Source organism: Bos mutus, chromosome 3 (assembly GCF_027580195.1).
Source record: "Bos mutus isolate GX-2022 chromosome 3, NWIPB_WYAK_1.1, whole genome shotgun sequence".
NCBI classification, from domain to species: domain Eukaryota; kingdom Metazoa; phylum Chordata; class Mammalia; order Artiodactyla; family Bovidae; genus Bos; species Bos mutus.
In genome coordinates, this window is record NC_091619.1 from 115,013,342 (window position 1) to 115,032,112 (window position 18,771).

At 38.4% G+C, this 18,771-nt stretch overlaps 1 protein-coding gene across 1 annotated transcript in view; it reads left to right on the forward strand.

Annotated features, from left to right (window-relative positions):
- The first annotated feature begins 1,106 nt into the window (after positions 1–1,106).
- RBM44 (RNA binding motif protein 44) overlaps positions 1,107–18,771 on the forward strand; it is a 28,841-nt gene continuing 11,176 nt past the window's right edge. The window contains exons 1-13 of the mRNA XM_070365435.1: positions 1,107–1,198; positions 4,838–4,928; positions 5,925–7,525; positions 7,810–7,865; positions 9,697–9,873; positions 10,495–10,678; positions 10,769–10,791; positions 10,924–11,005; positions 12,885–12,999; positions 13,886–14,014; positions 16,003–16,082; positions 16,182–16,255; positions 18,120–18,405. Coding sequence (XP_070221536.1) covers positions 4,856–4,928; positions 5,925–7,525; positions 7,810–7,865; positions 9,697–9,873; positions 10,495–10,678; positions 10,769–10,791; positions 10,924–11,005; positions 12,885–12,999; positions 13,886–14,014; positions 16,003–16,082; positions 16,182–16,255; positions 18,120–18,405 — 2,880 coding nt within the window. The 5' untranslated portion in view covers positions 1,107–1,198; positions 4,838–4,855. The remainder of the gene's footprint in view (positions 1,199–4,837; positions 4,929–5,924; positions 7,526–7,809; positions 7,866–9,696; positions 9,874–10,494; positions 10,679–10,768; positions 10,792–10,923; positions 11,006–12,884; positions 13,000–13,885; positions 14,015–16,002; positions 16,083–16,181; positions 16,256–18,119; positions 18,406–18,771) is intronic.

The window sequence follows — 18,771 nt, forward strand, 5'->3', positions numbered from 1 at the left end:
CACCAGAAACTACTAGGAGCAAGAATCCCGCTGCCCCAAGGCTAGGGGGGAATATCTGGAGATGGCATCAAAAACTGATTTTAATGCAATCTATGTGTGTTGGGGGGGGGCGGGGCGGGGGCGGCAGTACGTGCAGTCCTGTCCGACTCTTTGCGACCCCATGGACTGTAGCCCGCCAGGCTCCTCTGTCCATGTAATTTTCCAGGCAAGAATCCTGGAGTGGGTTGCCATTTCCTCATCCAGGGGATCTTCCTGACCCAGGGACCAAACCCACCTCTTTTTGGCGTCTCCTGCATAAGCAGGTAGATTCTTTAACACTAGCGCCACCCGAGAAGCCATTGCAACATCAAACGATTTTAAACGAAATGATTTAAACAAAAGTCAAAATCAACACACACAAAATGATGGGAAAATGCTCATTTTAAAGACAGGATAACGATCCCTTGAGGAGCCATATTAGAGCTGGAGGCAAAAGGAAAAATTAGGAGTACTGATGTGGCTATTTCGTCCAATTTGGATTTTTCATTACGTTTGATTTCCTTAAACGACGCGTTAAAATATCATTTATCTTGATTACTGAGGGTTTTGATGCCCCCCCTAAATTTTGAGCCCGAGGCCAAGTAAATGCCTCATTCTCTCACCCCAACCCTGTTCCTGCTAATAATAAAGACTGCCCGTAGGAGGACAGGTTGAATTAGACACGAAAGGACACGGGTCAGCGGTGACAGCTGCCCTAGGAGGGCGGTCAGGCGTGGTTGTCCCGATTCTGTGGGCGCGCGACTCGGACAGTACCGAGCCCAAACCAGGCGGCAGTGGGGCCTCTGCGCGAGGGTGTGGCGCCTTTGCACAGTCGCGCGGTCCACACGAGAGTCAAGGGTCCCGGGCTACAGAGCAGTTAAGGTTCCGCTGGGCGTCGCTGCGAGCTGATCCCGTGGGCCGCACCTCTTCTCCCGCCGCCAGCCAGCGCACTATCACAGCGGGCGACCCCGTTCCCGCCTTCCTGCCCGCACGCCCGGCCAATCACGGCGCCGCCCCTGTGCACGCTGACCAATGGGAGCGCCCCACCAGGCGGCGGGCTGAGCCGCCGGCCGTTACCCGACGGGCCCCGCGGCTGCACGCGGAGCGCCACTTGCTCTGAAGCGGAGGCGCTCGCGACTGGAGGCTTCACGAGTGGCGGCGGCAACAGCGCGGTTCTGAGGTGCGACGGGAGGGGACGCGGCGGGCTGCTGTGGCTGGCCAGAGCGGAGGCCGGGCTTGAGCAGACGGGGTAGCGAAGCCTAGTTGAGGCGGGTCCCCGCCTGGGGTGCGTCCCCGCCCAGGGTTGCGCCGTGTGAGGAGGCAGTCGAGGGCTCCTCCGGCGGGCCCTGAGGGGAAGCGGCTGGGGTCCGGGGGTGCCGCCGTGGTCCGCGGGGTTTGCGAGTCCGTCGGATGGCCTTGGAGTTCTAGAATCACCCAATTTGGTACCTTTGCATTCGGTTCCAAGTGAGCCCCCCAGCCTCGCTTCGCAGGCCCCGAGACGGGGTCTTGCGCTCCCAAAGCACTTTTAGAGCCGAGTGGCGGGGCCGGACGCTGATTTCTCCGGAAAAAGGTGAAAATTCACTCTTGTGTTTAACGTTGTGACAAACACGAGCGGAGTCTCTAGAGCGGGTGGGCAGAGTACGGCGGCAAGCGAGACACTGTCCAGAGCGAGAGGTGGACGCTGGACGTTAACTAGTGTCCGAGATATGGAGGATGGACGGCAAAAGCGTGGGGATGTTGTCCAAACTGACAAAAGTTCCTGATGCTGTGTGAAGGGCCAGGAAATTTTCCCTAAGAAACGGTTACTGGGAGTGAGATTGGAAGGTTGAGCAAGAATTGTAGGTGGTTGGGGTGGGGGCACAGCAGGAGAAGAACGCACTTGGCACAACCTGTGTGAGGAAGTGTGTGTGCTTGTGTGAAACCCACCAGTGCCAAGGTGAAAGCGCTTGGCGCAGCCTGTGTATCCCACAAGTGCCAAGGTGAATGCAGGGCCCAGGCCCATGGAGGGGCGTAGACGGTACTAAGATTTCAATCACTCTCCAAGGAATGATGCCAGTCTGTTGCTTGGCTTTCAGTAGGAGGGTGAACTGATCAGATCTGCATTTAGGAAAGATTATTCTGGCCGGCTAGAGGTTGTTGCCCAGATCCACGTTAAGAGTCAGCAGTCCCTGGACTAAAAGGTGTCAGGCTCTGGTAGGTCACTGACAGGACCTGTTATGGATAAGGGAAGTATCAAGGGAGAGCAGTTTCTGGTTTGGTTCTGGGATTGAAAACACAGGAAGGAGGGAATGGTTTGGTAAATGAGAGCTGGGAGAGCAGAATAAAAAGGAGTATATGCCTAGGAGTGGAATTGCTGGATCACATAGTTATTCTTTTTTTTTTTTTTTAAGAACTGCCAGATTGTTTTCCAAAATGACTGTACCATTTTACATTCTCACCAGCAGTGTAAGAGGGTTCCAGGTTCTCCATTTCCTTGCCTGTGTGTGTGTGTGCACAGGTTCAGTTACTCAGTTCTGTCCACTCTTGTATCCCATGGACTGTAGCCCGCCAGGCTCTTCTGTCCGTGGGATTCTCCAGGCAAGAATACTGGAGTGGGTTGCTATTTCCTTCTCCAGGGGATCTTCCTGACCCAGGGATCAAACCTGCCTTGGATTGGCAGGTGGATTCTTTACCACTGAGCCATCTGAGAAGCCCCATTCCTTGCCAATACTTAACTCTCTCTCTCTCTTTTTTTTAACAGCCATCCTAGTAGGTGTAAAGTGTTATCTCATTGTGGTTTTGATTTGCCTTTCCCTAATGCATGGTGGTGGCTCAGCTTGTAAAGAATCTGCCTGCAATGCAGGAAACACAGGTTTGATCCCTGGGTTAGGAAGATCCCCTGGAGAAGGAAATGGCAACCCACCCCAGTATTCTTGCCTGGAGAATCCCATGAAGAGAGGAGCCTGGTGGGCTACAGTCCATGGGGTTGCAAACAGTCAGACACGACTGAGTTACTAACACTTTTACTTCAATGCATGGTGATAGATTGAGCATGTTTTCATAGGTTTATTAACCACTTGTAAATCTTTGGAGAAATGTTTATTCACAGCCTCTAATCATTCTAAAAATTGGGTCATGTGTCTTTTAGTTAGACCTGCAAGAGTTCTTTATATATTCTGGATGATAGACCCATATCAGATGTATGATTTACAAGTATTTTTGTTATACTAGAATTTTTCCTTTTTTCAAAGTTCTTGAACTTGCGTGTCTGTTAACATTTAAGAATGAAACAAAACATTGAACGTAGATCTGAGCGCAGAATCAGATGTGAATGAAAATCCAGCTTGTAAAGACAGTAAGGAGATTTGCAAAATAAGTATGTTCTTCCTGATAATTTTTTAACATATACTTTTGTTTTTTAATTTAAAATGTTACTTATATTAAGTAGAGGGCTTCCCAGGTGGTGCTAGTGGTAAAGACCCTGCCTGCCAAAGCAGGAAACATAAATGGCTCCTGGGATCGATTCCTGGGTAGGGAAGATTCCCTGGAGGAGGAAATGGCAACCCACGCCAGTATTCGTACCTGGAGAATCCCATGGACAGAGGAGCCAGGTGGGCCACAGTCCATAGGGTCTTACAGAGTCAGATACCACTGAAGCAACTGAGCACACACTATATTAAGTAGTGGGTTGTTTATGGATAAATTTTAAGTATTTGAAATTTTGAAAGTTTTTGTTTTACTCTATAATATGATAAGTATTAATAAATATTACCCACATAAACAAATACTCCTTGGGATTCTCAATACTTTTTAAGAATGTGAACAATTCCTGAGAATGCAAAGTAGGAAAAGAAATCACTTTTCTTTTTAATGTTAATTATTTTGATAAACTGGCTTTCTTTACATCTACTCTTTATTTTAAATATTTACCTGACATTCTTAGAGTAGAGTCTTTACTGACTTAATTAAAATCCCTTAAGCCAGGAATTATAAACTTTCTGCTTTTAAATGTAGTATAGAAGTCCATAAATCCTTTAATTATATATGTATGTATGTGCATTTTCTCAAACTTTTATCAAATCTGCAGAAAGTCTGTAACCCCAAAATTTAATAACCGTTTCCTCAGTGTACTGTTACCCCAGAAGAAGCTATAGAGACCATTTAGGGAAGAGTATTTTTAGTAGCGTATTTGGGGTTCTTCCTCAAGAAGACCCAGCCTCCCCTTCATTTAAGGAGTTGTAGGTCTCTACTCTGACACAAGTCTGGGAATTGATTGAGAAGTCATGACTATCTGTATGATTCAGGTAAGAGTTTTGTTCACTTGACCTAGAACTTTTCTGCTTTTGGTAGCCTAATACATTTTCCAAATGTTCCTTGGAAATCCTAAAAGAATATGTCTTATCTGTTTAAATAATGGGCTTGCAAGTTGGCTTCGTGGTAGAGAATCCACCTGCCAATGCAGGAGCTGCAGGAGACATGCATTTGATCCCTGGGTCGGGAAGATCTCCTAGGGGAGGAAATGGCAACCCACTCCAGTATTCTTGCTTGGGAAATCCAATGGACAGAGGAGCCTGGCGGGCTACAGTCCATGGGGGTCACAGAGTTAGAAACGACTGAGTGACTGATCATGCATGCACGCATGATATTTAAATGATATAATCTTTTATTGTAGTTCTCTGTTCATATCTTTAAAAAAAATTATTCAAATGTCTTACTGTTTTATTAGCCCTCTGATATTAGAATCTTTGACTATGATTACTACTCTGTCAAATTCTTGTTTTTCTAATAGTTTTTAAAATATGTGCCGAGTATCATAGTTCAATATTTATACCTCTTCTAGGATATACATCCTTGAGTGATGCAAGCCACTGCAGTGGTTGAGACAGCTTCTAATAAAGGCCACAACAATAATGGAAGAAACATTCAGAAAGGTAAGAGGCGTTACCTTTGGTTGGCTTTATTAAATAGTTTTCTCCTCGGTGTTGCTGTATGTTAAGCCTTCCTACAAGTAAGATGAGATTCAGCATGTTTTTAACTTGACGGATCACTCAGGTGATTTCTGGCAAATGTGAGCAACCTAAACAGGATCTCTCAGGTAGATGGAAAATTTAAGAAATAGAAGTGAGCTAGAAGAGAGGATTTATGTCCAGCCAGGCTTTCAGGAACTACTGACAGGTACAGTTACCTTCAGGATAATAAGTGGAAAGTGGACCCAAGGAAAGATTTTTTCTTTTTATCGATCTAAAATTTCTTTTTCTGTCGTAAAGGTAGAAGAGAAAATAACAAGGGCATATAAAGCAAGTTGATTAAGCTTTAAGTGTTTATGAATACATGTAGTTTTAACTGTTAAGAGGACTTATGATAAAAATTCTTTTTCAAGTCAGAAGGGAAACAGTGGATTTTTCAGCAAATAGTAACCTTAGTCACTCTACTTAGTCAGCTGGGTTCTTATAGCACAATACCATTGAGGTGCCTTTAACAACAGGTACTTATTTTTTCACACTTCTGGAAGCTAGAAGACCAAATCAGAGTGTCAGCATGGTCAGGTCTGATAAGGGCTCTCTCCTGCCTTGTATCAGTGGACAACCACCTTCTTGCAATGTCCTCACATGGTGGAGAGAAAAAGAAAGCAAGCTGTCTGCTGTCTCTTCTCTCATATGTGCACATATCCCATTTTGAGGGTCATGACCTCATCTAGCCTAGTTACCTCCCAATGTCCCATCTCTACATGGGGAGTTAGGGCTTGAACACATATGAAATTGAGGGAAACATAATTCAGTCCATAGTAGCAATTACTTAGGGATATTTGTCATGAATAATATAGAAAATATTCCTCCATTGGGAAGATCTTGGGCCAGACTATATCTAAGGTCTTATGTTTAAATTCTGTGATGTCGCTAACATTTTATTATTTTTTTTTTAATCAGATGAGCCTTCTCATCATAAGAAAGAAAATTTGTTATCTCCTAATGGTTGTAAAGAAGCCAAATTGACTTTTCTTAATGATTACTATGATTCCTTGGCATTAGAAAAAAGAGCTAATGATAAAGAAATCAGCAATATTGACAAAATAGATTTATTGGAGCCATCTTTTACCATGAGTCCAGATACTAACATAGAGAGTGCTCACTCTCAGTCAAGTGAATTTGAAGATAATATTGACTATGCTTTCCTGAATGAAACCTACACTATACATTATTCAGAGTCAAAACTAAAGAGTGAAAGTCTTATTCATTTAAATTCAGAGTTAGATTCTGAAATGCAGAAAAGAGAAGAGGTGTTTTTTGATATTTTGGAACATCAAGGTGATAAGACTACTGACTTGGAAAGAATCTACAAGATTTCATATGATTATAAAAAAACTGCTGAAGATGTGCAAAAGCCTGATATAGATGAAGACTCACAGCAGGAATATCACAGTGCAGAAGAACAAGAGTGTATAAATAACCATTTATCATTTGACCAGGCAAAAACATTAGACATACCTAATCTGGAAGTTTTGGGATTAAGAAATTCAGGCTGTGAAGTTAAATGTGTTAGCAATCTAGAAGACAGTCATGTTAAATTGGAAAGTAATTCCAGCATCTCTTTAGATTCAGTTGATGTTTATGGACAAGAAGATTCACCTAGTGTTTCCAAACTTCAGAATTCTGTTACGTTAAGAGCATTTCATGAACCTAAATATGAAAAGTGTAAGGAACAAGGGACTAGTTTAATGTTTCACACTGTATTGGATGAAATTATACTCAGGAGTAGTCATCTTGAACACAAGGAATCTGAATCTAAGGGTTTCCTAAACCCTCAAAAAGCATTAAAAACTAAAATTTATACTCACAAAGTGAACCCTCAATTAACTGAAAGCAAAGATTCTATTGGAAATGTAATTGTTGAGGACAAAATGTTACAGCACCTTGATAATCCAGGCACATTGCCTCAGGACAAACATTTAGAGACATTACTCCAGCCTTGTAAAGATTGTCAGACTTCCTCTGTTTTTGATGATTCAGTAATTTCTGCCTGTGGGTATTCACATTATGAAAGCCTACAAAGCACCCCTAACCCAGCCTTAGATGTTTCTATTACTCTACCAAGGTCTGCAATCAGAGGTAATCAGGCAGTAGAAGAAAGTGGCTCCCTAAAAGTCGCTAATGGCAATACCATCAGTAAAGCACACTTTCACAATATGGAAGGACCGTGTCCCAAATCAAAGACAGATGCAGCAGATTGTACAGTCACAGTTGATCAGACGGTGGATGTTAGCACTGACTTTAGGGCTTGTTTCACAGCAAGCAGGGCGACAAGTGCAAGATCGTCTGTAGTATCCACATCAAGCAACACAGAGATAACAATGATGAATAAAAAACGGCCTAGTGAATGGCAAAGTGAGAAACAAAGAAGTGTGGCTTGTAACACAGATTGGTCATACATTCAAGATACTGAAGATCCACAGATGGCTATGACAAAAGGGCCCACAGGGAAATCTCTCTCTGTTGACAATTTAAAACCTAATGGAAATGTCCTAAATAAGGTAAAACCAATATGATTAATAATAAAAAATGTATATATAGACTTCATAAAGCTACTGTATGCTAATGTAAACATTTTGGTTTATTGATTTATATGAGGGATTTCTGAGGCTTTGGTGAGAAAATGCTGGATGAAGGGAAAACATGACTAAGATTGTTACCAACTCTGTTCTTTGGGGGCAGTTATTACCACAAAATCACTTAGAAGTTGGATTTTACATCTTAACAGATACAATGTGTATTGTTTGTCATATATGTCTAATTTTATTTTAAATAATGTTTTCAGGATTCCCTGGAGTTAAAAACATTTGAGTTCACAGACTTAAAGAAACATTCTGAAAGGTAAGTCAGATGTATATACTTCCAGATTGTTGTTGTTCAGTCACTGAATTGTGTCTGACTCTTTGCAACCCCATGAACTGCAGCACACCAGGCTTTCTTCCTTCACTTATCTCCCAGAGTTTGCTCAAACTCCTGTCCATTGCGTCAGTGATGCCATCCAACCATCTCATCCTCTGTCGCCTCCATCTCTTGCCCTCATTCTTTGTCGGCATCAGGGTCTTTTCCAACAAGTCATCTCTTTGCATCAGGTGGCCAAAGTATTGGAGCTTCAGGATCAGTCCTTCCAATGAATATATGCTTGCAGATACATCAGTTTAGGTCATTCACTCAGTCGTGTCCAACTCTTTGCAACCCCATGAACTGCAGCATGCCAGGCTTCCCTGACCATCATCAACTCCTGGAGCTTGCTCAGACTCATATCCATCGAGTTGATAATGCCATCCAACCATCTCATCCTCTGTCGTCCCCTTCTCCTGCCTTCAATCTTTCCCAGCATCAGGGTCCTTTCCAATGAGTCAGTCTTCACATCAGGTGGCCCCAAGATACACAGAAGGAAATAAAGTAGTAATTTTCCTTTTTGTGTAGGGTACTTTCATGCTTAGTCACTCAGTTGTATTTGACTCTCTGACCCCATGGAGTGTAGCCCGCCAAAATCCTCTGACCATGGAATTTTCCAGGCAAGAATACTGGAGCAGGTTGCCATTTCCTACTCCCCGGAATCTTCCCGACCCAAGGATCGAACCTGTGACTCTTTCATTGGGAGGCAGATTCTTTACCACTGTGCCACCTGGAAAGCCCAAAGGGTACTTAACCATATAGAAAAATAGCTGAGAAGGATCTGAAGAGATCATCCACTTCAGCCATTTGTCTTGAAACACATAAATATTAGAATAATATAGAACATTAAAGCTTTTCACTTACTGAAATTTAAGTCAGAATAATTCCTTCAGAAAGCTAATGTCATCTTTATCTAACTCAGACTCACACTGATTTAATTACTTTGTTTTCTTTCATTGGATCCCCTATAGACCAAAACAAGATAGCACATATGGATAAAAAACCATACATTGGATAAATAAATACTTGTACTTGAGTATTTTAGTCTTGATTTTAATTCAGTGTATAATTTACTTTGCATTCATGGAGAACTAGGTGGTTGGGAAGAGGAGAGAAAACGGGAGGTCTCAGAAGTCAAATAGTTTTCATGCTCTGAGGCCATTTACTTTTTCCTTCATTTATCCTTATTCTCCTAATGAGTTTAATCTGGTGTCCAGGCCTATAAAATTAAATAGTTGGTTTCAAGAGACAGAAGTATTTGAGAACAGTTAGAAGTGGCAGCTAGTAGGAAGGGAAGAGCTATTAACATTCAAAAGAAGTAGTGATTTTGGAGCTTTTTGATATGATAACAGCAAAATATTTACTTAACACAAGCATTATTATTTTTAAAATGTAAATTATATCTTCTGTTTAAATGGTAATGTGTAAAAACCATTTCCTCCAGAATATTTATCACTTTTAAAAACCAGTGCTTGATTTAAGTTGAAAATCTGTTGATTCTGGATATATAAGTTAGTACTTTATTTTAGAATTTTTTCCTTGGTTAAAAAAAGAAGTATGAATTTGAGAATTATTTACTCTCTTAACTTCTAAAAAGAATATATGTAGCTTTGACTCTTGACATCCTTGTTTTAAATCAATTTCTTTAGTGGAAATTGATTTAAACTTAACAGAGAAATGTTAGAAATTTAAAATCTGTTTCTGGAGGCTTTCTTTGTCATTAACACAGAAAAATATTTGGAATCTTACCTAATCCCAATTTTTTATTTCAAAGGGAATCTCAGCTTCCTAAAGAGGTAGAGAAGAATTTGCCATCGAAGTGCTGTCAGCAGATAATGCAGAGAGCCATCCAGGCCGAGTCGCACCTTTTAAATGTTCACTATCAGTTGTGCCATCGCCACTGCAGCGATATTTACAGACTTGTGATGGAAGATAGGGAAGGACTAAACAGGTGACTGTTAGGGCTTTTTATTACCTGTTCTTTAAATTGAAGTATAGTTGATTTATAATATCATATGTTTCAGGGATATATCATAGTGATTCACAATTTTTAAAGATTACACTTCATTTATAGTTATAGGTGATTGTTAATTGTAAATCTGTATCTTCCTAGAAACCTATCATTATAAATTTATTCTAGAAAATTTCTTTAGTTTTCATTTTTGAAGGGCAAAAAGAGGGTAGATTGTAACTGGGTTTTTAACTAGCCTAAGGGTAATTAGAATGTAGTATATTTTAATTTCATGGACAGGCAACAGTGCATGTTGGGATAATGAATCCAGTAAAAAGACAGATTCAGTGTTTATAAAGTCCAAATATGGATGAAGTCAGTTGGAGTGTTTTTTATGACATTCTACCACATTCTTTCTGGGTTATTTGTATACTGAGGTTTGCTTTTACTGCCCCCAGAAAAACATATCTTCTGTGATTCATTTTCTGTTATTAAACATTTTAAAAAATTTTTAGAGATCTATTAGAGTTAGAAGTAAATGTATATAGATGTGTAATTTGATATTAGTTTTAAATGGGTGGCTTGGGCCTAAATAGTTTTGTGAACTTAACTTTTGAACAGGAATTTATCAAGTAATTCTACTAGGAAGGAATTAGGATCAGCACTGCTGTCGGTTTTAGGAGACTTGAAAGCTAGATACATGAATTTGAAAGAGAAGATAAACAAGGGTATACCACTGGAAGAACTGCCTCCCTTGTCAGTAGAATCACGATTATTGTCTGCCTGCTCTACTTTCGCTTCCAGGGTATGTATTTATGTTTTACAAATAAAAGTTTTACTTCGTTGGGACAGGAAACACTTTAAAAGCTTTTTCTTCCCTTCTCTCTCTCTGCAGCTGATGAAAGAAGAGTCACATATGTAAGTTATGTATTCATCTAGTTTGAAATTTATTAAATTTTAAACATTGGTTAATTCAGTTAACTTTGTTTTCTGTTTTATTCTGTATTCAGAATATTGATAAATGCTTTAATGAAATATTAATCTGTTTAGCTTTTCAGGAGCAGATTCTGAACTAGATAATCAAAGTACACGTGATGTTGGTTCTTCTAGCCTAAAGAAGACACTCTCTCAAGTGAGATTTTTTTTAAGTAGTTCATCAAGTATAAGTCTTTAATTTTATGGCTTGCACAAAGTAAACTCATTTTTAGGAGCTCTCCCATCCTTCTTTTCACTCAGCTGGCTTTGGGGCTTCACTGGTGGCTCAGATAGTAAAGAATCATACTGCCATTTGAGGACTGTGACTGATTAGAAGGAACATAGTGTCCTGACCAAATGGATGTCAGTAGCATATGTTGAGTAAGATGACCACACAATTTGTCATCAAATCAGGAGACTTTGAGGATGAAAGGTAGTGATTTAATAATTCACCATGACAATTGATATAAAACTTGACTGTCTCTGGCAGATCATAGTTTATGGTCCCCATCATGTTAATCCATTGTAGTGAAAACTAACATGCTATGCCTTTATCTCACGAGGTAGTATAATATCCAGTTCATTTTGGATGGAGCAAAGTTTCATTGCTTCTTTGCTAAAATGATGAAAATAGTTTTTAAATGCCTTTCATAGGTTTTCTTAATTGATGTTTGTCAGATGACAGTTTGTGTAAGAGTACTTTGAAAACTGAAGTGATAGAGAAACATGAGTTATATTCACTGTCAACAGAGTAAGAAAACTGAAGTTTGTTTCTGCTTTCTGACTTTGTTCTTAACCCTGTGGTTATATTATTATTTGGGTAGTTATAAACAGTAAGATGCATCCCAAAGCCAGAAGTGAAATAAATACTTGATTGGTTTATATTCCTTTCTGTTAAGATAAATGATTAAAAATAAATTAGCAAATTAGTTATTCCATCATTCTGTTTTTTAAAAAAAGAAAGTCTCAATTATCCACAAAGAATTAACAGGTCTAAAATCAGATTTTTATAACTTACATAGTTTGTTTAAACAACTTGTCCATTTACTGATATATGATGTTCTGGAGGGGTTTTGTTTTTCATCGTTATAAAGGTAACAATGGTGTAACCTGCTTATTTGGGCAGAACAATCTTTAAAAGTACAAGATGCAGATATAACATATTTATAATCTTGATTCTGAAACTATCTTCTTTAAGTTAGAATTACTTTTTAATACCTATCTCACTAAGTTACACATGAAAGTATGCAGTTTCTAAATTTCAGCTCCTTATGTACCTCTTCATAATTTTTCTTAGTCTTGTATTACCTATAATGTTTGCTTTGTATTTTTTTAAATGATTCTCCTTTTTTAAAAAGTGTATGTGAAAAGTAACTTATGTATGGGAAAGAAATATTAGACTCCCCATAAATAAAAGGTATAAATAAGCATACATTAAACATATAACTTAAATGTTAATGTGAAAAATACTTACATGCATACCTCCAAAAATCTTCTCAGGTACTTCTGGTGTGTGAATGTCACACTTTGCTAAATATTGATGGTGTTCACATACAGGGGCTTCCCTGGTGTCTCAGTCAGTAAAGGATCTGCTTGCAATGCAAGAGACCACCTGCAATGCAGGAGGCCTGGGTTCGATCCCTGGGTCAGGAAGATCCCCTGGAGAAGGAAATGGCAACTCATTCCCGTACTCTTGCCTGGAAAATCCCATGGACAGAGGAGCCTGGCAGGGTTCATGGGGTCACAAGCGTTGAGCACAACTTAGTGACTAAACCACTGCCACCTCGCATACAGTCACTGGATAGCTAGTTTCAAATCATAATTCTCATGTGTGACAGACATAAAACTAAATAAACAGATTACCTAGGTTCGGTTTGCTCATCTGTAAACTGGGTTGGTAATGATTTTGTCTCATACATAGCCTTTGCTATTGTGAGGGATAAATAATGCCAGTAAAGCATACATGTCACATAGTAAGAGTACATAATAACTGTTAGTCCTTATTTATTATTTTTGTTCTTGTTATTAATCCTTAGACATCTCTGTTACTTGACAATGGTCATCCTAAACAAGATAAATCACCCGAAGAGGGTGGTTTAAAAAATGGTGATATAAATGTAGACTTGAGTCAACTAAAACTTGATGATAAAGGTTAGTATAAAAATATTTGTCTTGTGTTATTGCCAGAAAGTAAATAATAAAATTTAAAATATCCCTTCTGCCCATCTATTAAGTTAAACTTTTTAATTAACTGAATGACACAATTCAGATTATGAATGTTAAGTATGTTCTTATTACATCTACTTGATACCTTTAAGGTTACTTAATGTATCTGATAATGCCAAATAATAATACAGATTTTTTTCTTCTGGTTCATGTTTTCCAATTTAAAAAAATTCCTTCTTCTGTCCAGTTTATATCTCTGTAAACTGTGTGGTTTTTCTTTTTTTTCTTTTTAGTTTTCTCTATGAAAGGATTATGATCATTCCAGGAAGATCATTAATTCAATTTTTAATGAAATAAAGACCTGTAGCACTGCTTAACCCCTTTTTTACAGATGTTTACTATTATTCTATCTATAAAGATGTTTCTTCTTCAGTAAAGGATAATTAAAAGTCAGAAAAATACGGAAATTTTCTGGTTGTCCAGTGGTTAAAAATCCGCCTGCCACTGCAGGGGACAGAGGTTTGCTTCCTGGTCTGGGAGGATCCCACATGCGGCAGAGCAGCTGAACCTGTGTGCCTCAACTACCGAGACCCAAGCTCTAGGGCCCGTGCACCATGGCAGGAGAAGCCACCACAATGAGGAGCTCGCTCACCGCAGCAAGGAGAAGCCCTGCCCACTGCAGCTGGAAGAGCCCGCGTGCAGCAACAGGGGCCCAGTACAGCCAAACATAAATGAATGATGTGTTTAATCAAGATATAAGACTTTTAATAAGTTAGGAATCTGTGTTAGTTAAAACCGGAGGCAGATCACACAGATAACATCTCAATGTTAAACGTACATAACTCATTGCTAATTCTGTTCAATTTCTCAGACTGCAAAAATTACCGAGAAGTAAGTGAAGACTGGTTTGATGCTAAAGAGAACCTGACTGGAGCAGACTTCTCAGGAATACAAGAAAATCAGATAGAACAAGACAAAGGGGGCCCGAAGTTTACACTCGGTTGGTTCTTAAAAGTTTACTGAGAACCCTAACCTAGCTCATTCATAAAAAGTGCTTACCTTCTTCTGTATTATTTGGATGGGCGGGGGGGAGGTGGTGGGGGAGCTGTACTGCTTTAACATTTTATTCCCATTTGCTTTCCCACAGTTAATAACTTAGTCTGCTTCAAGAATGTTTTCATCTTTAGATGGCATTTAATTGCTTATGAAGGTTGGAACTTCCTCTAATATCTGAGATTACTGCCCCTCTGTTGTTTCTAATGATATGCTATTTTCTCCTATTTCTTTCATATATTTCTATGGATTTTTGTTTTATTCAGCATAATAGGATACTTTTATTTTTTCCTTGCTTGATAAATAATGTTTAAGATTTTTAAGCAAAACATAAAAGTTAAAATTATCTGAAGTGTCTCCAACCTGCAATAACTACTAATATTCATTACCATTCTTCAATGTGTTTCTTTATACTTATGTTTAATATACATATATAGTTTAAAATAAATGGCATCATATTGTCTAGTTTTATTGTAACTACTTTTTTCTTTCTTTGCATTGTTTTTCTCTTATCACTTATCAAATGCTGTGTAGTTTGCTTACTCGATATTTTAACTGCCTTCCCACACTCAAAATATCAACTTAGCGAGGTTTTGTTCACTGCCTACGCCCAGTGCCAGGTATGGCATTCAACCCGTGGGGTATTTAGTAGTGATGCTAAACTTGTGAAGGTGAGGTGATGGGTACAATGTATGTCTCCTGATTTCTTATTTACTGCCTTTTCTACTAATATTGTAGCTCCTTGCTCCCTCCACACCCCAATGTAAAATTATAAAGACAAGTAATTCATTCTTTATATACATTATAAACATTATACATTATATATTTTCTCTCTGTACATTATAAACCAAAGAGATTATAACAAGTTAAATAAAGTAACCTGATGAAGAAGGTTAGGTATTAATTGCCTAGAGATGAAGGACTCTGCCTAAATTTCAGCACCACCGCTTATTGGACTGGTGGCGTAAACTCCAGACCTCAGTGTCCTTATCTGGAAAGTGGACAGGGCAGTGGTTGCAGCTTAACAGGGTAGCTGTGAGCATTGCAAGAGACGGTGCACACACAGAGTTAGCACATTGCATGAACATGGAGAGCACTCCAGAAGTGTTATGTTACTAGTATTATTTAATGAAAAAAAATTAAACTTACAGATACCCTATTTCATAAACAGGTATAAAACGTAAATAGAAGCACTCTAAGATGTTATTCCACAGATATTTATTGTTCGCCCTCCATGCGCCAGGTTTAGATTTTGGTGGTAACTTGAAAGAATCTCAGTTCACTAAATTCTTTTTGATTTCAGACCAGGTTTGCTTCAAAATTGAGATCATGAAAATGTCATCTTAATAATTTTGAATTTTTTCATCAAATGAGGAAAAAATCTATATTTCTGATATTTATGGTTTTTAAAATAGTATTGAGGGTGTGTCCACCCTTTTTTTCTTATATGCAGTTACCATTACCACAAGCTGTATACCTGCTGTTGATATTTTTGTCTGATTTAAAGGTTTCCTTGGTATGTTTTCCTAGCAAAGGAGTGTATGTAAAGAGAGCCCTCACCAGCATGCACACAGAGCATCCTGGATGCATCCAACATCCTAGATAGCACTCTGAACCAGAGATAAATGGAGGATACTTTTTTTAGTGGTTGATGTAATTAATTAGATGTTATTGATCCATTTTTGAGCCATAAGGGACTAAATATCAACCAATCCAACCTCTTTATTTTTAACATGGTATGATTAAATCCCAGAAATTTTGAAACTATGCTTCAGGCTCTTACTCTCTAGCCTAGTACTGATATTTGCTAATAGCTTTATAATAATCTTTGTGATAATAAAAAATGAAATCTTTACCAATTTTTACATTCTCTCTTTAAAATATTGATACAATAATGATTATGTTCTGCTGTGTATCATGTTTATCTACAAGCAGAAATAAAGAATGTGGAACCCTTACGAAAAGATAAAGGTTACTTGATGCATGTTGGTGGCCTCTGCCCTTCAGTGTCTGAGGTATGCCAGGGTTTATTTTTTGAGCTTCACTTTCAGATCTATCAGTGTTCATATTTTGATTGTTCTGCCTTTCACAAACTTTTATTTATCTTCTTTTAGGCTGATTTAAGGTCTTATTTCCAGAAATACGAAATTTCTGACATTTCAATTTATGATTCTTCTCCTAATTACAGGTATGTTTCCCAAATTCAACAAATGTACCTTTGCTGGGTGTCTGCTGTGTGTAGGTCTAATTTTAGGGCCCGCTCTGTACTGAATGTCAACAACTTTGGTGATTAAGCCAGGAATTTTGCAGCCTAGAGTAGGAAATGTCAGCCCACTCCGGTATTCTTGCCTGGAGAATTCCATGGACAGAGGAGCCTGGTGGGCTACAGTCCCTGGGCTCGCAAAGAGTCGGACACAACCAAGCAATTAATGCTAACACTTTCATAGCCCAGAAGAGGAATACACATTGACAGATAGCTGCAGTCATTAATTGGTGCTGTTCTTAATCAAGTCTTTCTTTCATTATACTTTTTAACATGCTACTAATGAGGTATAGGAGAATTTCTGAGTTTTCTGCAGTTACCTTGTTTCATACCATTTCATGGGGGGCAGTAGAGTACATTAGTTAAGAGAACAAGCTCTACAGTTAGATGGCTTGGATTCACTTCCCAGCTCCATCAGCAACTTGGTGAATAAGTTTGGTCAAGTTACTGAACCTTTCTGTATCTCAGACTCTTCGTCGGTAAAGTGAGGATGATGATACCTACATAGCATTGCTGTGAAACTGTCATGAGGTAAATAAGTAAGCCTTTAGAAATGAAGCCTGGCATGCAGTGGGCACTCAGAAAATTATATTCAATTTTATTATTTTTTATTTTAATTACTTTTCAGTTGATACTTTATTTTTTAGGTAGATGGCTATGTTATCTACAGGTAGTCATTTCTAATACATATGTTGCTACTTCCTTTTTTGTGATATCATCAGAGCATTCAAAAGTATCAAATAAGAATGGTGATAGCTTAATGGAAATGCCTTCACTGTTTTAACACAAACAAGTATAGCTTTTTATTTCAGATATGAAAAATTAAAATACATTTTAAAAGGATCCCATTTGTAGTTGGGTTGAAATTTATTAAAAGTAAGTGTTTCATTTTGTCTTAAATGTATAGACTTAAGATCATATGCTTTTTTTGACCCATTAATATGTTAATATATTTCAGTATATTAAAAGTAGTGTTGTGTTCCTAGGCGTATTATTACTGTTACACTTGATGTGAAAGATTCTTTTAGTGTCTTACTGAATCCTTTGAAAAAGAGAAACTATGTATTTTTATTCCTTGAAGTATTATACATTCTGTGTGAAAATTTAGGAAATATAATTAAATACAAAAATATAAGGAGGTTACAAAGATTTATCATGGTCCCATCTTTTGAAGACATCTGCCCTTCAGAGTTGATATATTCTTCCATTTACACTGTCTAGAGCTGGCACTTTCAGAAGGAGGGCTCTTGCCCAGCCTTGTCACTTAAAAAGTTTAAATTCTGGTTATATTTTCCAACTCTTTTTGGACTATGTATTTTTTCAGTACAAGACCATAGGACATTCTCTTCTATTTTCTGCTAAATGTTTTGAAAGTTTTCCTTTTACATTTAAGCCTACAATGTATTCAATGTATCTTTCAGCTACATTTATGTATATAGGGATTAATTTTAATTTTTTAATGTGGATAACTAATTGTCCTGAGAACACTAATCTGTGTAATAACTCTGTCATGTATTGGCTTTGCAAATGTTTTACATTAAATTTTTATATAAAATTAATAGATAATTCAGAAGAAATGCTGTCTTTTATTTCCCATCTTTGAGTTTGTTTTTTTTTTCAGTGTTCTTAAGTATTCTTTCTGATCCCAAGGTAAGTGTAGTGACTTTTTTGTTTTTAAGAGCAGTTATTCTTGTGAAAGATACATGCTAGCCAATAGTGACACAATGATGTTTAAGGCCATTTAAAGTCATTAACAAGAACCTTTTGGTTTTCTGCTTTTATGTTTTAGATATGCATCTCTTGCTTTTAAAAAAAACAGTGATGCAAAGATGGCTGTGAAAGAAATGAATGGCATAGAAATAAAAGGGAAATCAGTAAATGTGCGGCTTGTCAAAACTCCTGGAGAATATACACCACTTTCCTCCAAAAATGGAAATAAAGTTAGTTTCAGTAATTTGGAAAAAAGCACCAGCAAAGAAATGAGCTCACCATCCTTTGTTTCTAGACTGCCCAGAACTCGGCCGAGACAGCCGGGGTCTGAGCAAGACAGTGAGTTCTTCCCTTTTGACCAAAAGGTTAGTTTTCTTGATCAAGCCCTTAAATGGTCTTCTCGTATGCTATATTTCAATAAACAGCTCTGTAGGACAAATAACTCTAGGACAGCATCATGAAATGGGAATAAGGACATTAATCTGAATAGTTTCTAACATTGACTCCAGAGTAGGCTGCTTCTGTCCAACTCCAGTTGCTCCTGGAGGAAACAGATCTTTGCAGACCTTGCTTCAGAGAAACTCATTTCTCCTTAACTAGGCTCTTGGCCAATTCTGTGCAGTCTTTTTATCTCTTTATCTAGGACAGTATTACTCTGTAAGTGGCTACTTACACTTTCATCATTCTCTTTTTTTCACAGCTAACCTTATCTCATAATTATTAAAACCATA